The 26,371-nt window shown below is 35.7% G+C and overlaps 1 protein-coding gene across 3 annotated transcripts in view; it reads right to left on the bottom strand.

The window, feature by feature from the left end:
* Positions 1-4,280: 4,280 nt before the first annotated feature.
* LOC127862868 (uncharacterized) overlaps positions 4,281-26,371 on the bottom strand; it is a 73,822-nt gene continuing 51,731 nt past the window's right edge. Inside the window, exons 1-3 of one of the 3 annotated variants that reach the window (XM_052402128.1) lie at positions 5,762-5,801; positions 5,160-5,261; positions 4,281-4,967 (exon numbers count right to left, since the gene is read on the bottom strand). In XM_052402128.1, coding sequence (XP_052258088.1) covers positions 4,401-4,805 — 405 coding nt within the window. In that variant the 5' untranslated portion in view covers positions 4,806-4,967; positions 5,160-5,261; positions 5,762-5,801 and the 3' untranslated portion in view covers positions 4,281-4,400. Of the gene's footprint in view, positions 4,968-5,159; positions 5,526-5,761; positions 5,802-26,371 lie in introns of those variants that run through there. The other 2 variants (XM_052402127.1, XM_052402126.1) reach the window with 2 other exon arrangements.

Here is a 26,371-nt window from a genome sequence, read left to right as displayed (position 1 = left end):
CTGCGCAAAGTCTGCTGGTGCAACAATAACAATAGTTGTGGGCGCATCCATCCTGCTTGCTTTCCAAAGTAGAAATGAAGAATAGAACGATGTTATGCTATATATAGAGAATTGAATCAGCCAATGAAATAGTCGGGTTAGTGAGTACTAGCTTGCATATTAAATGCTGTGTAGTCATTCTTTACCTTGATGGTGACGTCACTATGGGTTAAACATTGGTTTCAGTTAAGTCGTTAAATAATATTCAAACTATTGTTTTATGTAATATGAATGTAATTTCGTTGTAAATGCAGTTTGATTATATAACATAATATACCCAGACGTTATCAAACGTTGTGTTGAATTTACGCCGAGTTGTGAAATTTTGACGTCTTTTTGACGTCGTTTTCATGTTACAAAGTGAAGTCGGACTTTTTGACGATCATCAAAAGATCTTGCAAGTTTTTTGTGCAATAAATGACCAAAAATAACAGAATGATTATAATTTATCCAACAAATTTCATGCTTAATATACAACGCGCATTTTAATAATTATTTACCTTTCTGACATTTCCCTTATAATCTCTTTGATCAGATGTTCCCCATTCTCGAAGAGGCTTTCAATGCTTCGATGTCGGATCAGCACGCTTGACACGGCAACATTTCTGGATGACAAAAGAAAAACCTCATCTTCGATTTCCTTCACAATTACACCATCAGACTGAGCTGGCTCGGCTGGGGTTAATGGTGATACCGGTGGTACCGCGGGAGGATACATTGCCACATAAGGCGTGTCATCCTTCAGGATACGGAAGTCAATGTAGTGATCCAGCATGTGCTGTATCACAACATTCACCTCGTTATCATCCCAAAATCCAAACCCCGGCAAGCCTTATACCTCCAGCGACACCGCATCCATTCATCAGGCAACCAGCCGCTCACCAACGCATCTAACTGCGCAAAGTCTGCTGGTGCAACAAGAACAATAGTTTTGTGCGCATCCATCCTGCTTGCTTTCCAAAGTAAAAATGAAGAATAGAACGATGTTATGCTATATATAGAGAATTGAATCAGCCAATGAAATAGTCGGGTTAGTGTGTACTAGCTTTTATATTAAATGCTGTGTAGTGACGTCACTATGGGTTAAACATTGGTTTCAGTTAAGTGGAGTCTACCTGTTGGCCATCTAAAGATATAACTACGTCAGCGAACCAGTAGTGGGAGTTATGCGTTTTGCTTGTTTTCATTTTTTTCGGCGTAAGCTGTATTAAGCCAGCTTTTCACCTTAGCCTGACCTTTGTAAGTGTCCAATAAAATTTCCCGCGGCTAGGTACGAATGAATACACTTCATTTATTCCATTGGCTGATTTGAGTATACCACCAGAACATTGGAAACATATCCGCGTCTTTGTAACACTGTTTTACTGTATGAAACAATTTCATCTCGAATGAAAAGGCTTAATAGATAGAACAGTTTTACACTCAATTCTCGACATCAATAAAGTTTGTGCGTACACCTTTTATTTTCAGAGTATTACCAGCGCAAGAGCGTTTATACTTAAAAGGCTATGTTCTCATATTTAGTACTTACTTCCTTATTCCTGTCAACATGTTAACATGTAAAAGTATAAAGAGCAATGGAAGCGAGGCCTCACTTTAAAGCATTGCATTTCAACCCGCGAGGTATATCGGGTCAATTCGCGGACATTCAGAGTTTATATACAGGTCATCACCGGAGTTGGCGGCCAGTAAAATAATCGTTATATAATAAAGACGCTATCCGTGAACTAGGTGACCTGGAATTTTCTTTAGACCAGAAATATGTTAAATGAAGATATTCAGCAATATAATTATGGTATGTAAATAATAGATTCTTAATGTGTTTTCAACAATACAATGATAAATATTATTGTTGATAAATTTAACAATAATTATTCGTCCATATTGCCTAATGTACTAAAGTGATATTATGAGCATGTAACAGTTTATAGGTGTCTATCGCAACCGTTGATTATTTTTGATGTTTCTACTTCATATACACTTATATTAATTAATGCAGCATCATCATACTAAAACAATATACCAGAAAGAGAAAACTAATGCATTTGAATATCAACCGTACTTTCGTTTGACAACTGATCATGCGTTTACGAGTTGAACCTAAATTTAGTTTTAGTGCAGATTTGTTCATACGACACAAAGACACGAAATTGTTTTACGGATCATTTCAGCTTACAGGACTGGGTGGGTCACGTAAGAATATCGAATATAAAATATATTTTTATAAACAACTGGTAGCAAGGTGAGTTGCAGATAATTAATCAGTAACCACATTTTAACTAACTATTTTGACCTGTTAATTCTTTTCAGCTCAATTCAACAGTGCAAAATGCCCATAATATCACTTTAAGCATTAGCACGATGATAATTGATACTGTTAATAATCGAATCAAATAGCAATGCCCGACAAACCACTAAAACAGGTTTGTTCGAAGAACGCGCCTATAAATACGGATACTTCTCGTGTGGCCGGTTGACTCATATGTTTAAATTTCACTTCCATTCTTCTTTTGGTTTTCTGTTTTGTATCTATAGGTTTATGACCAGCAATATGTTATAATGTAAAATAAGCCGCGAAAACTCCCCGTAACATCCCGTACTGCGTGTGATGCAGCTAAGAACTGCACAGAAAAAGACATTCGCTATACTTGATCTCATTCATTAAACTATTTACGCCGTATATCTTTTTTAAAGATATTTCTTGTTTAATCTTCTAGTTCTTGTTAATTTTGTTAATTTGATTAGCTCTGTGATTAGTTGAGCTTTTGATTCCTTGTAATTTGGACTGGTAATCAACTGGTCCTAGCCCCTTGCTTGTCTACCGACCTCATCGTGGTGCAAGGGTGAACATCTATTAATAGTTATATCTTTAGATGGCCAACAGGTAGACTCCACTTAACTGAAACCAATGTTTTCGCTTATTTCTCTTGGAAAACACACATACAATTAATGACAGACAGACAGGCCAAAACCAATATGCCCTAGATCTTTCTATTTGCACAATGATCAGCATACCAAATAAGCTTTTCTTTACCACTGCCTGCATAACATATATTAAGAAAAGTAGTGGCCCCAAGATGGATCCCTGGTGAACACCGCAAGTGTTAGTTTTGAAATAACTTTTGCATTTTTGAAGATAGCAACTTGATATTTAGCATGCATGTGTATCTCGTGGAGCTGCACATTTTGAGTGGTTAAATGTAAAGGTCAAGGTCATCCTCCAAGGTCAAAGGTGAAATATATAGGACAAAATCGCTCATTTAATATACACTTTTGCATTATTGAAGAAAACAACTTGTTATTTGGCATGAAAGTTTATCTCATTGAGCTGCACATCGTGAGTGGTTAATGGTCAAGGTCATCGTTCAAGGTCAAGGTCATCCTTCAAAGTCGAGATCCAACATATGGATAACTTAGTTTGTTCGCACGTTTGTGTTGGTAAAGTATTTTCGCTTAGCTCAAGGCAATATACAACAACAAGTGACTGTCTGTTATATTATTACAATTATTAATTATCTAAATGTTTGCACGTATGTGTTTTAAAAGTGTTTTGGCTTAGCTCAAGTCCATTTTTTGATTCCAAAGTGTTTTGCTTAGCTCAAGGCACGTTTGTGTTTGAAATATACAACAACAAGTGACTGTCTGTTATATTATTACAAACTATGTAATAATATTTTATTTTCAGACAAAAATCCTGGGTAGTAAATATAACCAGTACTTATCAATGATCATGTATAAAAAGGAAACAAAAAATCAAGCATTTTCCTGGGTTGAACCAGTACTTACAATGTATACTAATACATATTCATTTAAACAAAGACATAAAAGCATATAAAAAACATTAACAAATAATTAAGTATTTTCCTGGGTAGAACCAGTACTTACAATGCCTACTAATATATATTCATTAAAATAAAGACATAAAAGCATATAAAAACATTTACAAATAATCAAGTATTTTCCTGGGTTGAACCAGTACTTACAATGTATACTAATACATATTCATTTAAATAAAGACATAAAAGCATATAAAAACATTTACAAAGAATCAAGTATTTTCCTGGGTTGAACCAGTACTACAATGTATACTAATACATATTCATTTAAATAAAGACATAAAAGCATATAAAAACATTTACAAATAATCAAGTATTTTCCTGGGTTGAACCAGTACTTACAATGTATACAAATACATATTCATTTAAATAAAGACATAAAAGCATATACAAACATTTACAAATAATAAAGTATTTTCCTGGGTTGAACCAGTACTTACAATGTATACTAATACATATTCATTTTAACAAAGACATAAAAGCATATTAAAAAAACATATAAGAAATATCAGCCGGTCTAGGGCTCTACATAGGGCCTGCCGCCAGGCGAGCTGCACGAGCCTTGGCCAGGTTTCGGATCTTTGCTCGAACCTGCTCAAAGCCCAAACGGCCCATGGTCGCCCGGTTGTATTTTCGTCTCACGACTTCGATGCCTATACTCTTGCCTGACAAGGACGTCGAGACAATGTCCTCTGCGAATACCATGTGTATGGCCAGTTCCTCAGCCTCCGTAATCCTATTTCTCATGCGCCTCTCAGGCCTGGGTGGTGGCAAAGCCACCAGAGGGACCACCCGAGCCACCACAGGGACCGTCGGAGCCACCAGAGGGACATCCTCGTCGGAGTCGGAGGCCTCAAACGGGACGTACTCCGAGTCCGAACTGGACGACCTCGACAGGGAGCTGGACGACGTGGACGCTCTGGACGACATTGACGAGCTCGACGACCTGGACAGGTCGGACGAACTGGACAGGTCGGACGCCCTGGACGAACCTGACAACCTTTACCCGACAGACGTGGGTGCCGGTGAAATGGCGGGCGTCTCCTCCATGATGGCCGGCTTCTCAATCCCGTCGTCCTCTGGCTCGCTCCACTGTTGAAAAAGAATAAAACACGTGTATATTCGATATCATTAAAAAATTGTATCTATATATGAATATTTACCTTAATATATATTTGTTATAAAAATCTATATGCCGTCATGTGTCGGAGCAACACTTGTTTGTCAATATTGAAACTATTTAAGAAGTATAATACAAGTAATTAAAACAGGCAATTTACTTACGATATACACTCCCTGTGTATTTGCTCTTATGCCTTTCTCGACCGCCCACTCTATCCACTGACTGGCCGTCATCGATGCCTCCGATGCATCCATCGTCCACAACTGTAATAAAAAATGAAACACTTGTATAATCGATATCATGTAAGCGCGTTGCAACGCTTTTGAATATTTAGATGTTTAAATTGTCAAAAGATGCATACAATAAATATTTTAGAGCATGGTAAATGTTCAGTATTACTGTTTCTTCAAAAATATCGTAACAACAACGCAACTTTGCGAATGTGAATTTTTTTTTGTTTATATTGTCCAAACTGTGAAAAGGTCCCTTTTAAGTGCGTAGTGTTTAGACATTATGACGACATCAGATCTCCCACCGACCGCGGGATTGTATTACGTCATATCTGAATATATTTTACGCCAACTCACATGTGCATGTCTCCTAAAGTGGATTTTTCGAATACCATGCGTGTTATCATTCTTAGCGTAAGTTTATCTATATTGTTGAAGTTTCGTATATATTGTTACTTGAGTATACTAGCGACTGACTGACAAAGCCAACATAAGTAAATTTCAAATAAGAATTCAACACTGATTTCACTTACAGAAAATAAACAAGAGACTCGTGAGCAGGTCAAAGTCTGGGCTGCTCCGATAAAAAAAAACATTCGAAATTCAGCGAAATGGCTTTATATAAAAATAAATGCCTAGTTTCTGTGTTTGATATATCGGCAGGTTACGTTCACAATATATAAGATACTGGCGTCTGTTTGAGTCCGTGGCCCGGGATTCGGACCGGCTGTGGATGTCCTACTTTGTATGTGAGGTATTTTACGGTGCTCGGACTCTCCTTTCGATTATTTTTGGGAAGTCAGTCTAGCAGCGCGTTTAGCGGTTATCTTCCTGGTGCGTGTTTTTGCCCTCGTCCTCTTCCTCAAGGAGCTGATGTATATAATAGAAATAAAAAGTATCACTTACTTGTTCTAAACTAAATGACTGGAACTACTAGACAAGGTTTTATGAAAAATTGGAACTACAAAACTATGCGATGTACATAGTGGTCTTGGCTGGGTGCTCGGCTGGATGGTTCAATATTTGTCTTATGTGTTTAATTTAATATACGAACTGTTTTCAAACTGAATATGTCTTTATAGATGATCATTCCATCTGCACCACGATGATGATATGATACTGATAAAATTAGCATCACCATATTCTTAACCGTCATTAGCCTATTCACCAATACCATTATTATGCTTCGATATCACTAGCATTGCAAACATTAGTAGCACATTTAGTTGCTCACCCGATTGTCTTTCAATGTGGGCGAAAGCGTCTTCTTCTGAAACTCCACGCGCACTTCAAACGCGCAGTTGTCCTCGCTCATCCTTATGTTGCCTTTTGGGGCGGTAGGAGGTTTTGAAAGTTTCCCTCTCCTTGTTCCTGGGTATCTGATAAAAAACAATGAAAATATATTAGGTCAAATGATTATAATTCTGTTTCTATAAAGTATGAACACTTAAAGAGTATGTGTTTCACTGTTGACTTGTGTTCATGCATGATATAAATAATGAGGCTGTCCCCCTTTTAGTATGACATATTCAATGCCAATTTAAGCCTTATATTATTAATGACATTTATTATTGACTTTTAAGTGCGCTGTCAAAAACAAAGAAAAAGATTTAAATTGATAATATTAGATTTACATTACAAACATGTAAGCATGTTTGTACCCATTATTTTCTTGCATGGGTCTCTTGAGAAGACCAGTATCGGCCCCTCCACCTTGCACACCTACCACCTTGTTTTGGGCACTAAGGACAAGAGCTGGACAAAGTGAACAACTATACACCATTCTGAAAAAGGTTGTTTTTGCAAAATTAAAATAATAATATAAACCACGGACAAATGCTTGATCTGCATCATTATTTTATTTGCAATTGGTAATGTTTACAATATGACTAACTTCTCCTCCAAAACTATCAACTGTAGTTTTTTGGGAAGAGCTGCCTTCCCAGAGCTCTCCACATAACCCCGTCTCCTCCCATCCTGCATAATGGTCCGGCTCTAAGATGAATAAAATATCACTTGAAATAATGTATGAGTAAAAGACAAAGGTATCCCTCCTCTGAATGGTAACAGTATAGTGACATGCCATTTCCTTTCAATAAACAATATGGATTGCTAGCTTCTTCTCTCAGCAGATCCTTCATTGCAGCAACCATATGGTTTCCACTCAGTGTTTGAAGTGGATGCATGGTGTCGATGCAAAAATCCCCTGGAGGAATCAAAATGTATTTACTAAATGTAGCATTGTATTTCAGCAGTGTTTAATCAGGGTGATGTAACAGTAAAAAAGAAAACTTTGCCAAGAAAACATTAGTTGTGCTTTGTCAAAATTTGAAATGTACTATTTAAGTTTTAACAAAGGTTAATATTAATGTGAAACTGATATTATGTTTTTTCCTCTCTTCCGCACAGAACCGGAATTCTGGAAACAGGCCGAGATGGTTGAGACCTAGTGTTCTCCTTTATTTGTCTCACCCATGAAGTGTCTGTGCATCTGACAACCCACACATCACGTATAGCCGTCTGAGAATCCAATGCAACCGTGAAAAAAACTATTACATTTCAATACATAACACACGTAGCACAATAAATTAAGGAGTGTTTTGTTTTGTAATTGTCTTGTTTGAGTTTCTTATTCATAAATGCAATATCAATCCCATTGTATTTAAGACATACAAATATGCATATCAAAACCACATTTTATATTATTTTTTAAGATTATAATAAAATATAGTATATGTAAACATTCAAACATTGTTCAGAATCCACTTGTGCATCACTTGATGACTGTGGACTCACCAATGTGCAAAGCTGGAAAACGTAATTGTATAGTTAATCTCACATAAAAAGTAAAATAGATTGCAAATTATAGTTATTTTTTCAAGTGAACGCATGCCATAATATCATGTTAGTTTGTTCAAATCATATGTACTTGCACATGTCCCCTTCTGCGCCGCTTTGAAGCTATATCTTTGACCTTGAAGGATGACATCGATCAAAATGTTCAGCTCCATGAGGTACACATGTATGCCAAATATAAAGTTGCTATCCTCAATATTGCCAAAGTTATAGCAAAATGTTAAAGTTGGGGCAAACAAACAGACAGGGCAAAAACAATATGACCCCCACTATAGTGGATGGGGGGGGACATAAAAAGCACTAACCATAACCAGTTATTGTTTAATTTCACAATATCATTGACATATGCTTTCGTATTTTTAATAAATATTGTAAATATTGTATTGTAATTAAAAACACCTTGTTATGTTCCTGTTGTAGTTCACCTGTGCTGCATTGGCTGTGTTTAAATAAGGAGTGAGAAACCACTGATTGCATGGATAGCCACTGTCCCTAAGCAGATATTTATGCTCCCCAGCCACATGTCCACGTTCAAACAGTTAGAATACGCTACTCCCCCTTAGAATCCGGCTATCATGGCCGCATTTCCTCAACTTCATGAGAAAAACATAAAAACAAAACAAAGGCACAATTTTAATCTTTTGTTATTCTTACGAGGAACTTGGTGAATACAGCACGTGAACTCTATTTGTCGCAGAAACTAAATTATGTCTGTGTCGTACGAACGAATCAGTACAGAAAAACGAAAATGTCCCAACAGTGCACATTAACAAAACTATTTCAATACAAAAGATGTTACCCAAATGAATAAAACTCTACTAATTATTATTCTTATGTACTACGTTTTGTTAAATGTTATTCTAGTTGTGTATTCATCGACGTTGAACCTGAGTAGTACGAACTTATATACTCGTATCAGCATAAAGCTAATACATTTCATACAATTCCCAAAAAATAGATTAAATTTGATGTATTGGTACGTTTAAGATGGCGCTTTATATGGACCTTTTCACACATTTTGCAGTTTGTCAGTAAATGCTTTACATTGATAAATGTAAACATTGGATCTAAAAAAAAGCTCGAGTAAAAAAACAAGAGTACATAAGAGTTCAATTATCGCTTATTTGAGTTTAGCCTGTATTACCGAGGCTTCTGAAAATGATAATTGAGTCGATTACATATTGTGCTGATTCTTTACCACAAGTTGAATAATATTCAAACTATTGTTTTATGTAATGTTAATGTATTTTCGTTGTAAATGCAGTTTGATCAGACCTGCAACACGGGAGTATTCTATGCAGGACTGACTGTTGTTCGGGACGTCGGGAGGAGCTGTTCGGATGGTGGTGCGTGAAGTTGACGGGGAAGGGACCTCGGGAGGGGCTGTGTGGATGGTGGTGCTTGAAGTTGACGGGGAAGAGACTTCGGGAGGGGCTGTGTGGATGGTGGTGCCTGAAGTTGAAGGGGAAGAGACTTCGGTAGGGGCTGTGTGGATGGTGGTGCTTGAAGTGGACGGAGTAGAGACTTCAAGGGGGTGTGATGCCGATCTGCTGAGAAAATAACTTCCACAGGAGACTTCGGTTGACACGTGGGTACTTCCACAGGAGACTTCGGATGATATATGGGTGATGATGTGTTTGGTGACTTCGTTGGACTTTCCAAGTAAAGCTCGAAGGTCAACTTCCGACTATGAGGCGGGGCGGCAACAGCACTGAGGGATATGTCAGGACCCTCCTCCGGTGTCCCAATGGCACGCTTGTAATCATCTGGATTTATGGCCAAGAAGAACCCACAACGCTCACGTAAGAAGTGAAGTCTCTCATCGTCCGCGATCACCCTGACGTGACACTCACTTACATGTCTCTTGTGGTCAACCATCCGTCTCTTGGACTTCTCATCTTCGCTGCACCACGGACAGACCACCCGTAGGTACCCGTGGTTGCTTACGTGGTTCTTCAGCTGATCACGAGTTGTAAAAATCCTTTCGCATTCGGCAAACCAGCATTCGAACGTCATCTGAAATACACAATAAATTGGTCCTCCTAAGGAATTGCTAAAATAATACGATGAATAGCTGTGATAAATTTTAAAAGACCATGGTGATAGGCTCGGTTTCAAGTACAGACCAGGGCATGTTGCTACCGTTGAAGGATTGAATCTGCGTTTGCAAACCAAGGATAATAAATAACGCCGTTAACGAGTGTCCTCATCTATATAACCCTTCACTGTAATATCACCATGTGCTCAACGTACACAATTTACTAATTAACACCTTCGTCCACACAGCTATTGGCCCTGAAATGCACCCTGAAATGCAATAGTTGTCGCGAAGAAATGAAATTGTTTGATCACACACCAAACGCAGTAAGGTCTCTCACCTTACTTCAAAGGGTCTTCTTCACCCTCACGGTAGGCCTACCGATTTAAGAACACCCAAGTGTTTTATTCTACAAGCAGTGATACATATACATATGTATCGCGCCTTGAGAAAACCAGCACAAATGACAGAAATTTCGATTTTTACTTTTTTTCATTTTTGGTATCTACGTTCTTTTCCTATTCCATATATGTATAAATGTCAAACTTTTCCAACGATAACCTAAACGAATTTACATTTTCGTTAGCCCATGTGACCCTTAAGTGAGCGTCATTACGTCGTAATTTTGACGCCGTGTCGTATATATGTAATTTTATTTTCAAACTCACTTGGTACATATTTTATTTGGAAATGTACGTCATAATTATTTATAATTTCAAGGTTGTTGATGATACTGATGACGTAAATGTATTACTGTTTGGTTATATCATATAATGTGTAAATATTAATTGATGTTTTTCTTCACGAAAATAAAAACCGTACGTAGTTTATTTGATAATTTAAATGACATCGGAAAGGGAATGTTTATATATTTTTGTTATACAAACAAACGTATAGAATCCATAATACATTAACATGACCCCGAGATGACAATAGAGGTCGCACGTAATCACGAAAGTAGTCGCGCCGTGCTGCAAGTAATCAAGGAGCGAGCAGCTGCACTGGACGGTCGGTGTTCATGAAGGGGAAGCCATGGTTCTTCAATGAACACAAAGAGGTTTCTTCACCTTCGCTGCATTTCTTCGCCATGACAACGCCGGGGTAGACAGACGACATTCGGAAGAACTGATTTTTCCTGCAGCGGAAGGGCACATTTTATAATAAATTGTATTATTTGTATTTTGCCCAAATCAGTAGGATTGTTATTAAACTATTTGCGTATAACATACTAGTACATTTTCTACAATGTAATAATTGCTGCTTACCATATGCCAGGTAGCAAGCACATTGAAGTGTTCGCCTATGAACGACTTCCAGTTACTCCAGCACCACGCTGGGTAACGAACTGCAGCGTTAGTGCTACACGACCCGTCCACAACCGCTGCCAACTCGTCTCTACGTCGCTTCGTCTGTAGGCCTTTTTAACACAGCAAACCCGCTGTCTACGTGACAACGCGCGTGACCTAAAACATAATAATAAATCTTAAATTATCTATTTTACAAAATAAAAAAAGTGTAATGCAATATTTAAATACGCGTTAATCAATTGATAATTTATATATAGGTCTATCAGTATATTTAAAGCAACAATGAAGTGGCAATAATAAATAATAATTGAATTCTATAACATACACATACTTACACAAAAAATGTAAGAACTTCCACGGTTCGAACCAATGATAAATCAATCAAAAAAGTATTGAGCATACTGCAATACCGACTGCGCTATTCACACTGGCTAGAGTTATGACTTATTGTAGCCTACTATCAAAATGGATACGGTATGTTGTAAAAATATCATTTTGAATATCCACACAGAAATTAAAAAAAAAACATAATCTAACATCTCATTAATTTGTCCATTATTGCTACTTTAACTTTAGATTTTAATAATTATGGCTTGTATTAATAAGTAATAGTCATGTGCTTTTTTAATATTATTGTAAACACACAGAAGAATATGCTTTAAATATGAGATAAACTCACATACAATTTTCAAACAACAGCATATATTACACAATAAATAATGTTTTCAAATTATCGTTATAGTCTTGTTATTCTCTGACACTATTCTACGACCAACCAAAGTTTCTTTCATTCACTAATCCAGTGGCAGTGAAAAACAATACAGACTACAGTACACAGTCCTTGAATCTCAGTGACTTCAGCATAATTCATTGTATATATTTGGGAAAAAAATATGAATGTGTGTGATATCATGAATCAGCAAGGCAATCAATAGGGCACTGTGTGGTGTTTCTGAAAAGCTGAATGCCAGTGCTCAGTTTTAACGGGATCCAGCCATTTTAGAAAAAAAACAATAGGACAATTTCAAAAGAGATCACAGAAACATCGACATTGACAACCAGACAGTTCTCTTTGACAGGTACTAGTACCTCAACATTTAAACGCATCGCTTACAGTTTCAAACCAGTGGCAATAAAACCTTTCACTTAACAGTTCATTATGATTTTGTGATTATGAATATTGACATTTATGGGATAACAGTTTTACATTTCTAATTGTTTATGCAGACAATATTTTAAGCTTCTGTATTTAAAGTGGTGTACACTGATGAAATTATTTTATCTCATAAGAAGTTAAAAGTAACATTCCTATTAAATCTAAACCGTTCAAGCAATTGCATATTCGACAATTTATCCAAGCCATCTGAGCGTTCACGAAAATTTCTTCTAGGCATGATGCAATAAAATTGACAAAACACTATCACATAATATGTTAATTAAGATCTAATTCACACACAAAGGTCACAATCACACATTTTGATTAAATATTCCTTATTTGGTAAGTGTTCTACCGTACTAAAATGGATTCTCAAAATGTCCTGATGTAATTGTTCTCAATTATCAGGCACAACCCTTCACTTATGCCTTTTCTTTAAGTTGTACAACCATCCATAAACACAATTTATTTGGCGGGGGATATTTACGAATTTGCTTATTAATTTATATTTGGTTAACATTACGCATTAGTATTAGTCCACTACCGAAGAAACCGGAGGGGATTTATGGTTTGCGCTGTGTGTGTCACACTTTTCTGATCCTGCGATAACTTTAACAGTTGTTCATATTTTTCACGAAACTTAAAACATGAATAGATGGCAATATGCGGATAATGCACGTCATTGTGTTTTGTTCCTACGTCAAGAATTCTGATTGCTATGGCAACAAATAGACTAGAAATATTGCTGAAAATGGTGGATACTGCGAATAAACAAATAAAATATAACGCGATATGTTAACAAAATATACATAACAAACAAGTTTTAACGCGAACGTCCATCGGAAACGGTTTGTTTACAAAAAACTACCTCGTTTTTCAGTTGACAGTTGTATGTCTGGATCGCTCTGACGCTTCTTGTGCAATCGGCCACTCTGATTGGTCGATCATTGGCGCTTGCAATGAAGTGTAGAATGAGGTTTGATACGGGGGATAACTTTATTTGCATACGGCTGTGTTGAGTTAGTCGTTTGGTTGTTTATATTATAACAAATGCAACAAAAATTCGTAACAAAACAAGTATGTTTTCACATAAAAAAGGAAAATATTAAGGTGATTATCAAATTGTTTTTTTAATTTTGGCGAACACATAATTTAAACATTTGAACAAATAAACAATTCAATGTAACTTAATTTCGGTTGACTTACTTCATGACATGGGTCTCCAAGTATTGTTTGAATACATCTCTATTTGAACAACCGGTCTCCGATATTACTGACATGGCTCCCGCTGTCGCTCCATCCATTAGCTCATCATTCATCCCTTTGCCTACATATCGTATTGTAAAATTTTAAAACCATATTAAATATGAGTTACTATGAAATTTTCATAAAATATCTTATTAAACATTACCAAAAACTCATTCATTACAAATGTTAGTCATTTCAAATAATTGCCTACAGTGCCTCATATAATTAATTTAATATATGGGCTCCAAAAGGAAAATTTCAAGAAGTTTTGTTGGTAACATAACATTGTGAAAAGAAGAACTTTGAAACATTACACTAAAGAAAATTTTAAGCAAAGTTTATTATGTACAGACTGAAGTAGTGTTATGAACGGCGATATTGCCTCTGTAGCATGGGATAATTTTTAATGTTTATTTTTGTCAGTATTAGACAATATTGCACCTGTTATGGAGGTTAGAATTAAACAGCGGACAGAGCCGTGGATTACTTCTGACATTCTTAACTCTATCAACGAAAGAGATAAGCTTTTCGTTTATTTAAACAGGACAAACCTGATGTGAATTATGATAATTTCAAAAACTTGAAATATAGTACTGCAAATATGATTCATGCTGCTAAGAAAAATTAGTTAACTGATATATTCACGGAGGCCGAAAGCCTTCTAATTGGCAATTTTCCCAAAATATTATATTAAAGTCATCCGCCCATTAAAATTTAAAAGTCAGGCTGCTATTGCAGCAAAGGAAGCCATTTAAGAGTGCAGAGCAACTTCACAGGCTCCAAAGCTTAACAAGATAGAGGACTGGGAGGCCGGGTGGAAACTGGCGGAGACAGTAGTTACCGTGGAAACAAAAGCACCCGATACCATGTCACGACCAGCGGGTCCCACTTCTAGGGTAGATGCGTATATACCCATACGAAGCCGGCCATGCTCCCCACATGAAGAAGACCCCTGTCCCTTTCCCAAAAAGGAACCTAACCATTTATATACTGCCACGCCAATCAAGGAACCGGTTTTCGCAACGGAGTCACCAATACCTGCGCAAGACGAGGAGACATCTCTCCCAGAGACGCCTTTGCTGGAAGAATGAACCAAGCCCATGTAGGAGGAGCACATCCTTAAGCACATGACCCTCCACCTCTTGACATGGGGATATATGCCACTGGTTCCTCCGGCTTGGCGTAACTGGGACCGGTTGTACGGTTACAAGTCCCAATGTATGCCTTGGACTTGCAACAAAAGGACTGGCGACTCATGAGTCCTAAAAAGAAGCTAACTATGGCCAATCATATGGCCAACTTACCAGATTTAGTAGATGGATTTACAGTCACCGATCCAGATGAGATGATGGATAAATATTTATTGAAATACAGTTATCGTAGGATCAAGGAAAGTGTGACAGACAGACTCGCAGAGCGGTGAAACCGGTAGGGGACAATAATTACTATTTAATAGTGTTGTTTACCTTAACCTTGCGCAATTAATCGGTTTTCTTCTTACATATGTCATTGTTACAGCCTGATGGCTAGATGAGGTATTTATCTTAATGAATTTAATGCTATTTTTCTCATTATATCAAAGACTACTGACTTGTCAAGTGGCATTCGTATCCGCCATCTTGTCTGAAATCTGACTGGGTATTTTCTAAACCGGCGTTTCAGTTCGTATTTTTGTCATATAAAACCCTCTTTGGTGTCATTTTATTAATTAACTATTTTCTTTTTAACTATCAAGTAATGCCACATTATAAATTGTAATTTATTGAATAATTTCATCAGAAACTAAATTTTTGCTTAAATATTCATTTTAGAACGCCTAAGTCATTTTTGTAACCTTTGTTTTCATTGGTAAGTATTTTATAACGTGCCACACGTTTGGCAGATCTCTCTATATTCTCTCTCGCTCTACTCTCTATTAAAAGGCGAACGTCACAAGGCGGGGGAATTCAAATTCCTAAATCCAAACTGTAAACATCATACACTAAAAAATAATATTTCAACTTAACAAGAAATTTTACAATCCAACAAGTCTAAGGGTGAGCCTTACCACGTTAAATGTTATTTTTAAAGCTGTTGTTGTTTTTTGCCTGGTGATCGAACGAGAAGAAATAAAGTAACATTATCGTTAACCTTATAAAGTCTTACGTTTATTATTTATGATCCCAAAAATCGAAACAAAGGTGGTAACACAATTTGCCATCCCGACGAAGTATTACAGTATTCGTCCATTTCGACAAACGCGTTTTTTTTTTTAATTTTAAAGCGCAAACAAGACGGAGTTCTACCTTGTAACCACGATATTTTCTTATTAGCATGGGTAAAATATTACTTAAATTTACTTGTGGCCAATCTTATTCCTGTACATGTAAATTATAAAAATGTCCCATAATCATCCCCGAAAGAAACTGGAGGTAGAAAGTTATTATGTCAGATCATCAGATACCTGTCAGTGAAACTATAACATTTGCATTTAAGTTTGCTTGTATTCATGTAAGCGACTCATGTCACACTTTGGCCTCTTGTTTGCTTTATCAGCATTTACATGGTAAAAGTTTTTAAATATTAATAACAGTCTGTGAAACAGGTATCAGGCCTTTCCCCATACATTTGCTAATGCACTGGTGTAAACATGCGTGATTAGTGTGATACTGTGGTATCTGTTTGAATTTGTTTAATTTTTAAGTTGCTACATCGAAACTTATTATACTGTAGACGGTTCACTTTTTGTACAAATAATTAATATATAAACAGCATTTGAAACGATGTTCAACCTTTTAATTTCACTCTGGTCTTCTGGTTGATTTTACATACATGTTGAAGAATGATAGCAACACAAATTGGTGAGGAAAGTTAATAAATGAAAGATTTAGGCACAGGGTTTCCTGGTTTTTAAGCACCTTGGAAATGGCCTTAGATATTTTGAAATAAGAGTTGTAGAAAGAAACATATAAAACATATGGAAAACCAGAAGGAGATAAATACTTTATGTATGAAACTTACAAAAATGAAAAAAAGTTGATTCTTGAAGGAGGCTGGCTATGGGCAGCGCCTGGACAAAGAGGTTTTGCAAAAGATAAAGAAACTTGCAATGAAGGAGGGCATAACAAATGCCACTGAAATGAAAAGTCACATAGCGTTGTTTGTGAAGAGCAAGTACAGACACATTCCCAAGTCAAACAGAAGATTTCATCCAACTACGCAGGACCTTCGATTTCACATATCTTCTGCTTTGAAAACCAATATGTAAGTGAATATAACTTACAAAACAGTTCTAAATGTAAATAAAATAAAAGAGATTGAGTAATTGAAAGATAGTCATTTACTTATAAGATCATTTTCTCAGTTTTTGTTTTTTAAGAAAATCATTGGAAAGTGCACGTGCTCTTAATAAAAATAGTGTACTTCGCAATATGTAATTGATTTTTTACGTGTGTTTACAAATGTCATATTCCTTCACTGTACTCAATTATTTACAAGAAAAAAGTGCAACTATTAATTAAACATGAACATGTAATCTTGTACTTCGTAGCTTGCGAACCGGTATCGTTCGCAGAAATTTTTACCCGGATCCGCGGGTATTTTTTTGACCCGCGGATCCGAGTTTTTTAGGGTACCCGTTTGAGCACTAGTATAAACCCTGTTGATCCTGCACCCTGGTTATATGGAAGGTACAAGCAGGTTATATGGTTAGTAAAATATAGATTACCTACACATTGCATTGGTTAATAAAGATATTTATACTAAGGTCATGCAGCTATTATCATTTCTGGTAGTGCAATCATCATATACAGCTTACAATAAGAAGCACGTGTTTGACTACACTTACCTCTGGCATAGGCTCTGCTAATTTCACATTTGTTCAAACTCGTTATTCTCATCTTGTAAGCTGTTTTATTTTGGTTCTTTGTTTACTTGTGGTATGGTGGTTTTAATGTAGGAGTTTTACTTGTTTTCTTCCTTTCTTTTGTATGGTCTTTGGTTCTTTCTTCGTTTGTGGTTTCTGTTTTTCTTTTCTTCTGGTGTTTCGTGGATCACTGTTGTAAAACGTGTCCCTCAATTACACTTGTTTTGCATATTCGTTCTACTCTGCTGCTAAAATCGTCATCAATTTTAACTTTCTGTAGAGCTTTTTCGGCTTTGTCTGCTTGGATATTATGTAACGTTTTTATCAAAATTATGTATGTCTTGATTCATTGGTTTTTGCATCAGTGATCTTTTCGGTTGATGGTGTTGTGACATTTCTGGCATTGGTATTTAAAGGGGAGGCGAGTGGTGTGGAGGTGGCGTACTGTTTGTGTCTTCTTATTGTAACTGTAGTCAGTATGGCGGCACAAATTGTACTGCCACACGCGGGCCTGAAATATATAATGAACACAGGTAAGGTTTACAGTTTAGCAAAAGTACTTTCATTATACAAGATTTATTTCTTGGCGATTCTTCTTTCTTTTCAAGAATGAAGTTTTAAGGGATTAGAATCAAATCATCTACTCTGTGGGGATTATGGGTTGCGGAGCAGAGGCAGTAAGTACATGTATACAGGTATACGTTGCATTATGGTATCGCTTTATTTAACGTACAAAACGCAATAATACATAACAAATGTTGAATGAAGTACAATTTACATCATGTACTGGTACTTTCTTGGTGATAGTATAAGGACCGGTCTATGTGTTTTGTAGTTTAAACCCGTTCTGTCTTTTTTTGCGTTGAAGTACCACAGATGGGTACCAGCTTCATAATTTATGTGTGTGATATTTCTCTGTGTCGTAATTTGTTTTCATACTGACTGCACTTTGTCCCAAGTTTTATCTTATGTTAAAGAGTTTTAAACCAATGCAAAAACAATTTATTCTAAGAATCAATTTCGTCAGCCATTTTGTGTGCATGGTTACTTATAACTAGAGTACGAAAATTATCTTCGTCGTAGTCTCCCGATAAACAAACTTTACTTATATAAAAGTCGTCACCATCATCAAACTCTCATTCATGATAATCAAAACCACTATCATAATTTTTTATTATCATCATGATAATTAAAAATAATGTATGTATCTTATTTGTAACTAAATTAAATTTAAAAATGCAAAAAATAAGGTTGATATATATGTATCAATAATATATACAATCTTGGTTCAGTTAAAATGAAAAAAAAGGTTTGCATAAAGATATTTATCAACCAGAAAACAGCCAGGCCACTTGCAACAATGCTGCACACTCAGAGCACCTTTATGCCAACCCTACCGTTTTTTTATAAATAAAAATAGGCTATTATATACTTTTATTAACATTAAGTCGAGATAGTTTCTTGCATATCTGTTTGGATCAGATAGTATATGTGTATGTAACATATACTGAATAACAGATACCTACAAGATGTACAATCCACTTTCTTGATATTATCCAATATCATCCTATATAATCATTATATTGTTTGTCAGCTGCTGCCTTCATATATCCTTCATTGGAGATTGGGGCAGAGGAAAAGTTTGGGAACATGCCTCCACCACCAGAGGCTGTGATTATAGAAGAATCACATACAGCAGGGGTATTTTAACTGTTATATTACATATATTGATTTCAATTAGTTATGAGTGTTACAACCAGGAATTGAACCCATAATCTATGGGGTAAAGTGCCTAGCACTATTCCTCCCGGCTGACATCATTTATAAATAAATACACCATACATATAAGCTTTAACAAATAATGTTAATGACTACACATTCAACGATTTAAACCATGTTGTTAATAACCGGAAAATGAAGGATCATTATACGATTTATTGTTTTATGATATTGTTTAAAAATCATGTACATATGCATATTGTTGTTTTTAAATTTATACCTATACACTATTATACACTATACACTACATTATATGTTTTAACCGTTAAGCACACACCATGTTGGGCCTATCCTAATATTGTTCTACACTAACTTGATCTGATGATCATGTAGAGCCAGGATAAAGATCTCAACAATATACTAACGATGCATTTGGTGCAACACATTTAAGTTGACTTGGTATTCCAAAACTCTTCAAATAAACTTTAATGTAACAAACAGATGAAGGTATTAATGATTATTGATACAATGCCCATGAAAGTATTGAACCGAACTGCCTAGTCCAATCTATCTTCACAGGATAACAGTTCGATCACTTTCGGTAATAAGGTTTAAATTTGTTGATAAACAATATATGGTATTTGTTCAGAGCCGCGGTCTGGTGTAACACCACCATTGGTCTCATTTACTATTTCAGACGAAGTTGAAGAATCACGCATTTGTTCCAAAGAGATGCATTCGGTTTGCAATTGATTGTCATTTTCTTGAAAAACATGCTTATGACGTGCAGTATGATAGCCATCCCACGTTACATTGTCTGCTTGTATTGTAGTGTTCTCATAGCTTTGAGATTCACACGATATCGATTCCACTTCTTGGATATCGAATAACTGTTCGCTTTTCGTCTTGACTGAATGTGATCCATTGTTAATGTTCAGAAGATAATGTGATTCCGTAGCGCCATGAATGCCACGACATATTTTTCACAAGACGAAAGAGCTCTTGCAGAAATGATTTTCTTTGGTCGCTTTTTGGATGGATATACTTTATACACTAGTGAACGAAATGGTGACTTAATGGGCGTTAGCTTAGGTGTAATTTGTTGCAGACAACCTCCAGTGGGACATTCAGTTGATGACATTCGTGTTGGTGTAACTAATCGTATTGTTTGCGATGGTTTCGAGCGCTGGCTCTTTAAAAGATGAAGCGATACATTTGACTTTTGGCGCATTCTGAAATAACAAAACAGCTATATATAACAGACATCCAATTATACCATTTTATTTGATGACATCAAGATTTTATCTTCACAAAAATAATTATATATCGATTACCACATATATGTTATTCAGACTAACATTTACATTTACTATTATTCTACATATATTATTGAAACTTGACACAAATCAATGCAAGTTCAGAGCTGCCACTGTTTCGAGCCGAGCATTACATTTTTAATATGCACTCACATTAAGCATGCGCCGAGTATGAAAGAAATGTTAATTTCAGTTTAGTTTTACTGCAAAGTTACAGTACATTTGGTATTTTTTAAATATAAATAATATAATTAATTAATTATTTATCATTTCAGTTTATTTAAATGTTGATAAACATAGTCAATAATAATAAATGTATTTATGTACACAATATCTGATATCATGTATCTCATATTTTATCAATATTGATGGCTACAAAATAGGAATTTTGATTTTGTGAATATTATTTTAAGGCTGGTACAGTCAATAACTGTAGTATTGTTATAGTATTGTAGTGAAATTACACTGGGCAGGAATTTCTGATCAAGTATAGGAACCATACAAGAAATTTAATTGATATCAGTATGCTATTTTTTTTTTTTGGCGCAAGTGTATATTACATGGTAATGTATGAAGTCATGACGTCATTTCCTGTCATTGTTGACGTTGAAAAACATTTACTCTATTTATGTACAAGGCAGCTACAACTATGTAGTAAATTTATATTTGTAAACTTTGATAAAGCACATTTTGGCGAAATATCAGAATAAAAGAGTGCTGAGATAGTATGCAAATCTTAAATATAATTATATATTGAAATACTTTTCAAGCTCATTTATTAATGAGACCATCTATCGTTGGGGAAACGGTTATTTCAGAACTGACGTACCTCTAAAGTAATTGTGTCTTGTGTGCCTGAAATACGTGAAACGAGAGCGCCGATGGCGCTGAAAGCATAGTTGCAAGATACAGGGAAGTTGCTGCTGAAGTAAATGTTTAGGTCAAAATATACTAAATAGTTTCCTTATATGTTTCGATGTAAAAGCGACAACTTTGAGCGAAAATAAATACAACATTTTGCACATAGAGACCCCCATAACCATACCTTTTCTTGACGGGCATTCTTAGCTAAATCGATTTAAGCAATAAAACAGATATGTCATGTTCAAACCAAACAAGAATTCGACTGAAATCAAAATCGACTGTTTTTGCGCCTTTTTTTCGGACGTTTTCTAATGGATTGTAACCTTTTGCAGTGCCATGTTTTACTTTAATCTCCAACTTTATCCTATTTCAGGGATTAAGTAGTGAACACCTATACGATAAAACCAGAACAACAGTCTAAAGTGTATAACATGCCTTCGAGGAAAATATGATGATTTGTTTAGAAAGTACAGCCCTTCATGACTCGATTATTTAGTATATTGTAACCTTAACGATTGCTGACATCACGAGCCGCCCCCCTTGTTACCAAAATGTTCTATTTTTAGAAACGGGAATTCCAAATAGTGACGAATGTGAATGGTTACAAAATGACATAGGAGGTTTTGGGGATTCCGATAATGACGTCACGTTTGCGCTTGCTCAAATTTTGGCCGTCAAACGCGGCCATTCTGCTATTGTTTGCATGTGATGAACCGCATCGTGATAATGTTGCAATCATATTCGCGACCCTTTTGAAATACAAAAAATACTCAAAACTTGAAATTCTTTAAGATTAAAATGAATTCAATGAAAGAACACAAATAAGGACGAAAACAAACAACAAATTGATTGAATTTATGTAATCAACATATAGAAACTGATTTGAACCTATTTGTCTGTAAAAACTTACCTTGTTACAGATTAACTAAATCCTCTTGATAACTGTAAATGCTTTTATTTAATTGTTCACACCAGTTATGACACTCTTTGTTTCAGCATTTTTAACCCAGTGTTTAATTGCCCCTTTGTTTATCACGAACCGATTATCTCGATATGATCGGATACTGTCCAGACAATTACTAAGAAAACAGTGTGTAATAACCCCAGGGACCTATACATGTGTGACTCTGTATGGGGTCTCAGCATAAACCACATGTGTCTAGTCATTAAACACAATTTATGATACCTCCATGTGATCTCTTAGTATATTAAGTCAAAAACTTAACAGTTGCTTTAATAAAATATTTGAACATATTTAAAAGATAGACATTTGTCCGAAATGGATTACCAGCTAGGAACTATTAAGTATATATATTATCCAGTTTAAACATAACAATAAAGTGTTTAATAAATAACATTTAAAATATTTTACAAATTTACTGCTACACAATTAACGTATTTAACGGGTACCTGCTAATGTATACTTTGCTATAATATGTAAAGATCGTGCGTTACTGCAGCAGTGTTCGAAACACCATCATGAAAACAAGCAATCGCGTTTGGTCATTATATTTAGACAATAACACACGGCAGAGCTGGGCCGGGCGTCTATAATCGGCCCGCAGCCGACATAACGGCCCGAGGGCCATTATTCGGCAAGGGTCGATTGTAGACGCCCGGCCCAGCTCTGTCGTGTGTTATCGTTTATATCACATATCATACTATTTTGGTCCTTCACGAAAATTTACACAGAAACAGCTTTCCATACTTTTATTTTCATTCAATTGATTACGCAGTTTATGACGTACCTCATGTGACGTCATTTCATTGACTCTGGATTTTAGGACAACAACAAATCGGACTTTGAAGTTGGAGTGTTTTATTTAACAGTTAAATATTTTGTTAAGCATCGAACGATAAATGTGTGTGTTTACGATGGATTAATATAATATTATGAATGTGAATAACAGTGTTGGGATATAAAACTGGAATGAAACTGGTGAGACTGCATTTTCGATTTCGTTAAAATGTCGACTCCAATAACGCGATGTTTTGTTGAACAATTGATGGATTATGTCTAAATTTAAGATAAGCGTCAGTGAATGGTTCTTTAACTGTTTGAAGGAAATCGATGTTGAATTAAAAGGGTAATTTCTTTGATGAATACGTCCTTCCTTTGTCAGTCGATCAAAGAATGTCAATCCTCAAAGAATTGCCTGCTTACATCCAGTCCTTTTAAATGGAAAAGATGGATGGCGATGAAGAAATGTGTCCAGAATTTACTTCGTCATGGAAGCAAATTAAATTTTACGACAATAAACATGGTCATTACACAACTTCGGTGAGTAGAACAATAACCAGTAGATGATGTTTTACTTCTTTATGGTTAAGACTGAATGTGGACGCCATATTGTTCAGTATTAGCCGCGTGATCCCATTCTTTTCTGATATGAAAAATCGGCCCGGCTAAGCGGGCTGATATGATTTATATCGGCCCACTGGATATGAATAACGGCCCACTCGCGACGTCATTTTGTTACTATTTATAGTAACGATATGTGATATAAGGATATAAAATACTTGCGTAAAATAAATTAAATGTGTAGATTTATGGTACCATAAAATGCTAGGTTTGTATCGCTCATTATCACTAGAGAAGAGTTTTCAATATACATGTACATGCAAAGACAGTTCAATTTGCAAAATATGCAGGTTTTTTTTTCAATCGGAATGCTTAAATTATTAATATTTTCACTCAATGTAAACGAAACGAAAATTCATTCAGTGTAAAAGAAAATTAAAACTACATTTCAAGATTGAAATGTATTGAGCTATTTAAGGGCTTTGTTTTATGACTGATTCAATACACTTCTTACACTAAATTTCAATCTCTGATGAAAAATAACACTATCGCACCCACACCACTTATAATAATATTCAAATTATTATATGTTTTATAATTTTTAAAATATCATTTATTAAAGTCTTACTTAAAAAAAATACGGGTATTTAAAGTTTTGTTTTGTGAAATTGTAAGTATTAAGTCTTCCGACGACCTTTACTCTGATACAATATAATAGGCCGCGATCGAGAAGTTGACGGCAGATCTATTTTTAGTAACGGAAAACCCCTCTTGTTACGTCACACAAAAACCTCCTATAACTATGAAAATAAATACGTAGAATTTCACGCATACCATTATGCAACCGTCCGTTTTCTTTTCCGACTTGATACATTTACAGCTTTCCATTTAATTTTTTACAGACACAACACTCGTCCAGAATTCGCGCGAATCCATTAAATCCGATGCCACATTTGAACCGTTAGCTCTACTCGTAACGTTAATTTCTGGCTCAAAGTAAATCATTTGAACTTCAATTAACACAGCTCTATTACTTTCAAACTCTACTTCATCAAATCCATAGAAAGGCAGGTCAGAATCCATGTCATAAATCAGAAAACATTCATCGTACTCCGCCATTTTTTACACATTTTCAAAGAATAAAAGTGCTTTATGCCCCACTTCCTGCTGAGAATGTTTTAATTTCTATTTATAATTAACCGATAAAATGTTACATATCCTTAAACCAGGGCCTTATGAATTCAGTTATGTAAACATTTGACCTCTCACAGAACAGTACACAAAGGAAATAGAAATTAGGTGTGAGGTCACTATCAACAAGAACAGAATGTTTTTACGAACGAAATTCGTTCTAGTTTCTTAGAAGTTTTTTTCACGTCAAACGGTCTTAAAAAAATCACTTAAAACGGTGTAAGCAATATTCTTGGAAGAAAACGTTAGAAAAACGTTTCAAAAAAAAAATTGTAAGAATTACCATATACTAAATTAAATAGATATTTCGTCTGATTTTTGATCAGGTAAGGCTTCATAATGGTCAACCGATCGATGTGGGTTTTCGAAATGTCGTATATACCTTAAGCATAGGTGCAACTCGGGATCTCTATTAATAGATGGATTACCAATGTTCTAGCAATTAAGCCATCAAGATGGTTGATAACAGTCTTTTTACACATAAAAAGTATGATAATTGACAAGCGAGTTTAATTTCGAAAATTCACTTGAATTATGAACTGAATATGTGTATGCCCCAAAATTAATGCATATAGTTTTTTTAACCATCTGTCGGTATGTACTTCTGTCCATTGGTGTTCTATTCCAAAACTTTGTCAGATATCAAGACGAATGATCCATATCATTATAGAGATAATACACGTTTGCGAGGGCCGCGGGCGTTCATGCTCGAGTTCGCAGTACGAGGGCAAGAATGGATTTTGAAAGCTCCCGCATATGTTAATGTCCGCTATTATTGACCTTTGAATTACGAGTTCCTCTTTAATTCAGACTAGCTGCAGAAACGGAATATCAAGGTGGACCTAGAGAGTGTGCCTGATACTTCGAAAATCCTATGCGGAGGTTCCAGGAATGAAGGAAAGATGTATTCTCCGGGAACCTTGAGTGGTATAAGGGCATGCATTCAAAGGACCATTGATAGAAACCCATACAACAGGGCAGTTAACATTTTAACAGGAACGACATTCATGCTAGCAAATCGTTCGCTAGAGACAATGTGCAAAACTGGCTTGGAAATGGAAAGCAAAATCATATTCCTGCAATTGAAAAGGGGGACCTATCACAAAGGGGGACATATGTTCAAATGTACTCCAACCTTGGAAAACCACACCTTGAACCTCAATAGAACTGGAGGCATATGCAACTTTCAATTTTTTAACAAGTAAAGTAGCAGTTGTGGCAGATTAAAGAAAATGTGTTTTTGGTCTCATTTTGCAGTTTACATAGTCATAGTGTTTACATGCTTTATTCTAGTTTTCTAAG

The sequence above is a fragment of the Dreissena polymorpha genome, chromosome 16 (assembly GCF_020536995.1).
Source record: "Dreissena polymorpha isolate Duluth1 chromosome 16, UMN_Dpol_1.0, whole genome shotgun sequence".
NCBI classification, from domain to species: Eukaryota; Metazoa; Mollusca; class Bivalvia; order Myida; family Dreissenidae; genus Dreissena; species Dreissena polymorpha.
This window is presented reverse-complemented; position numbering and strand designations above follow the sequence as displayed.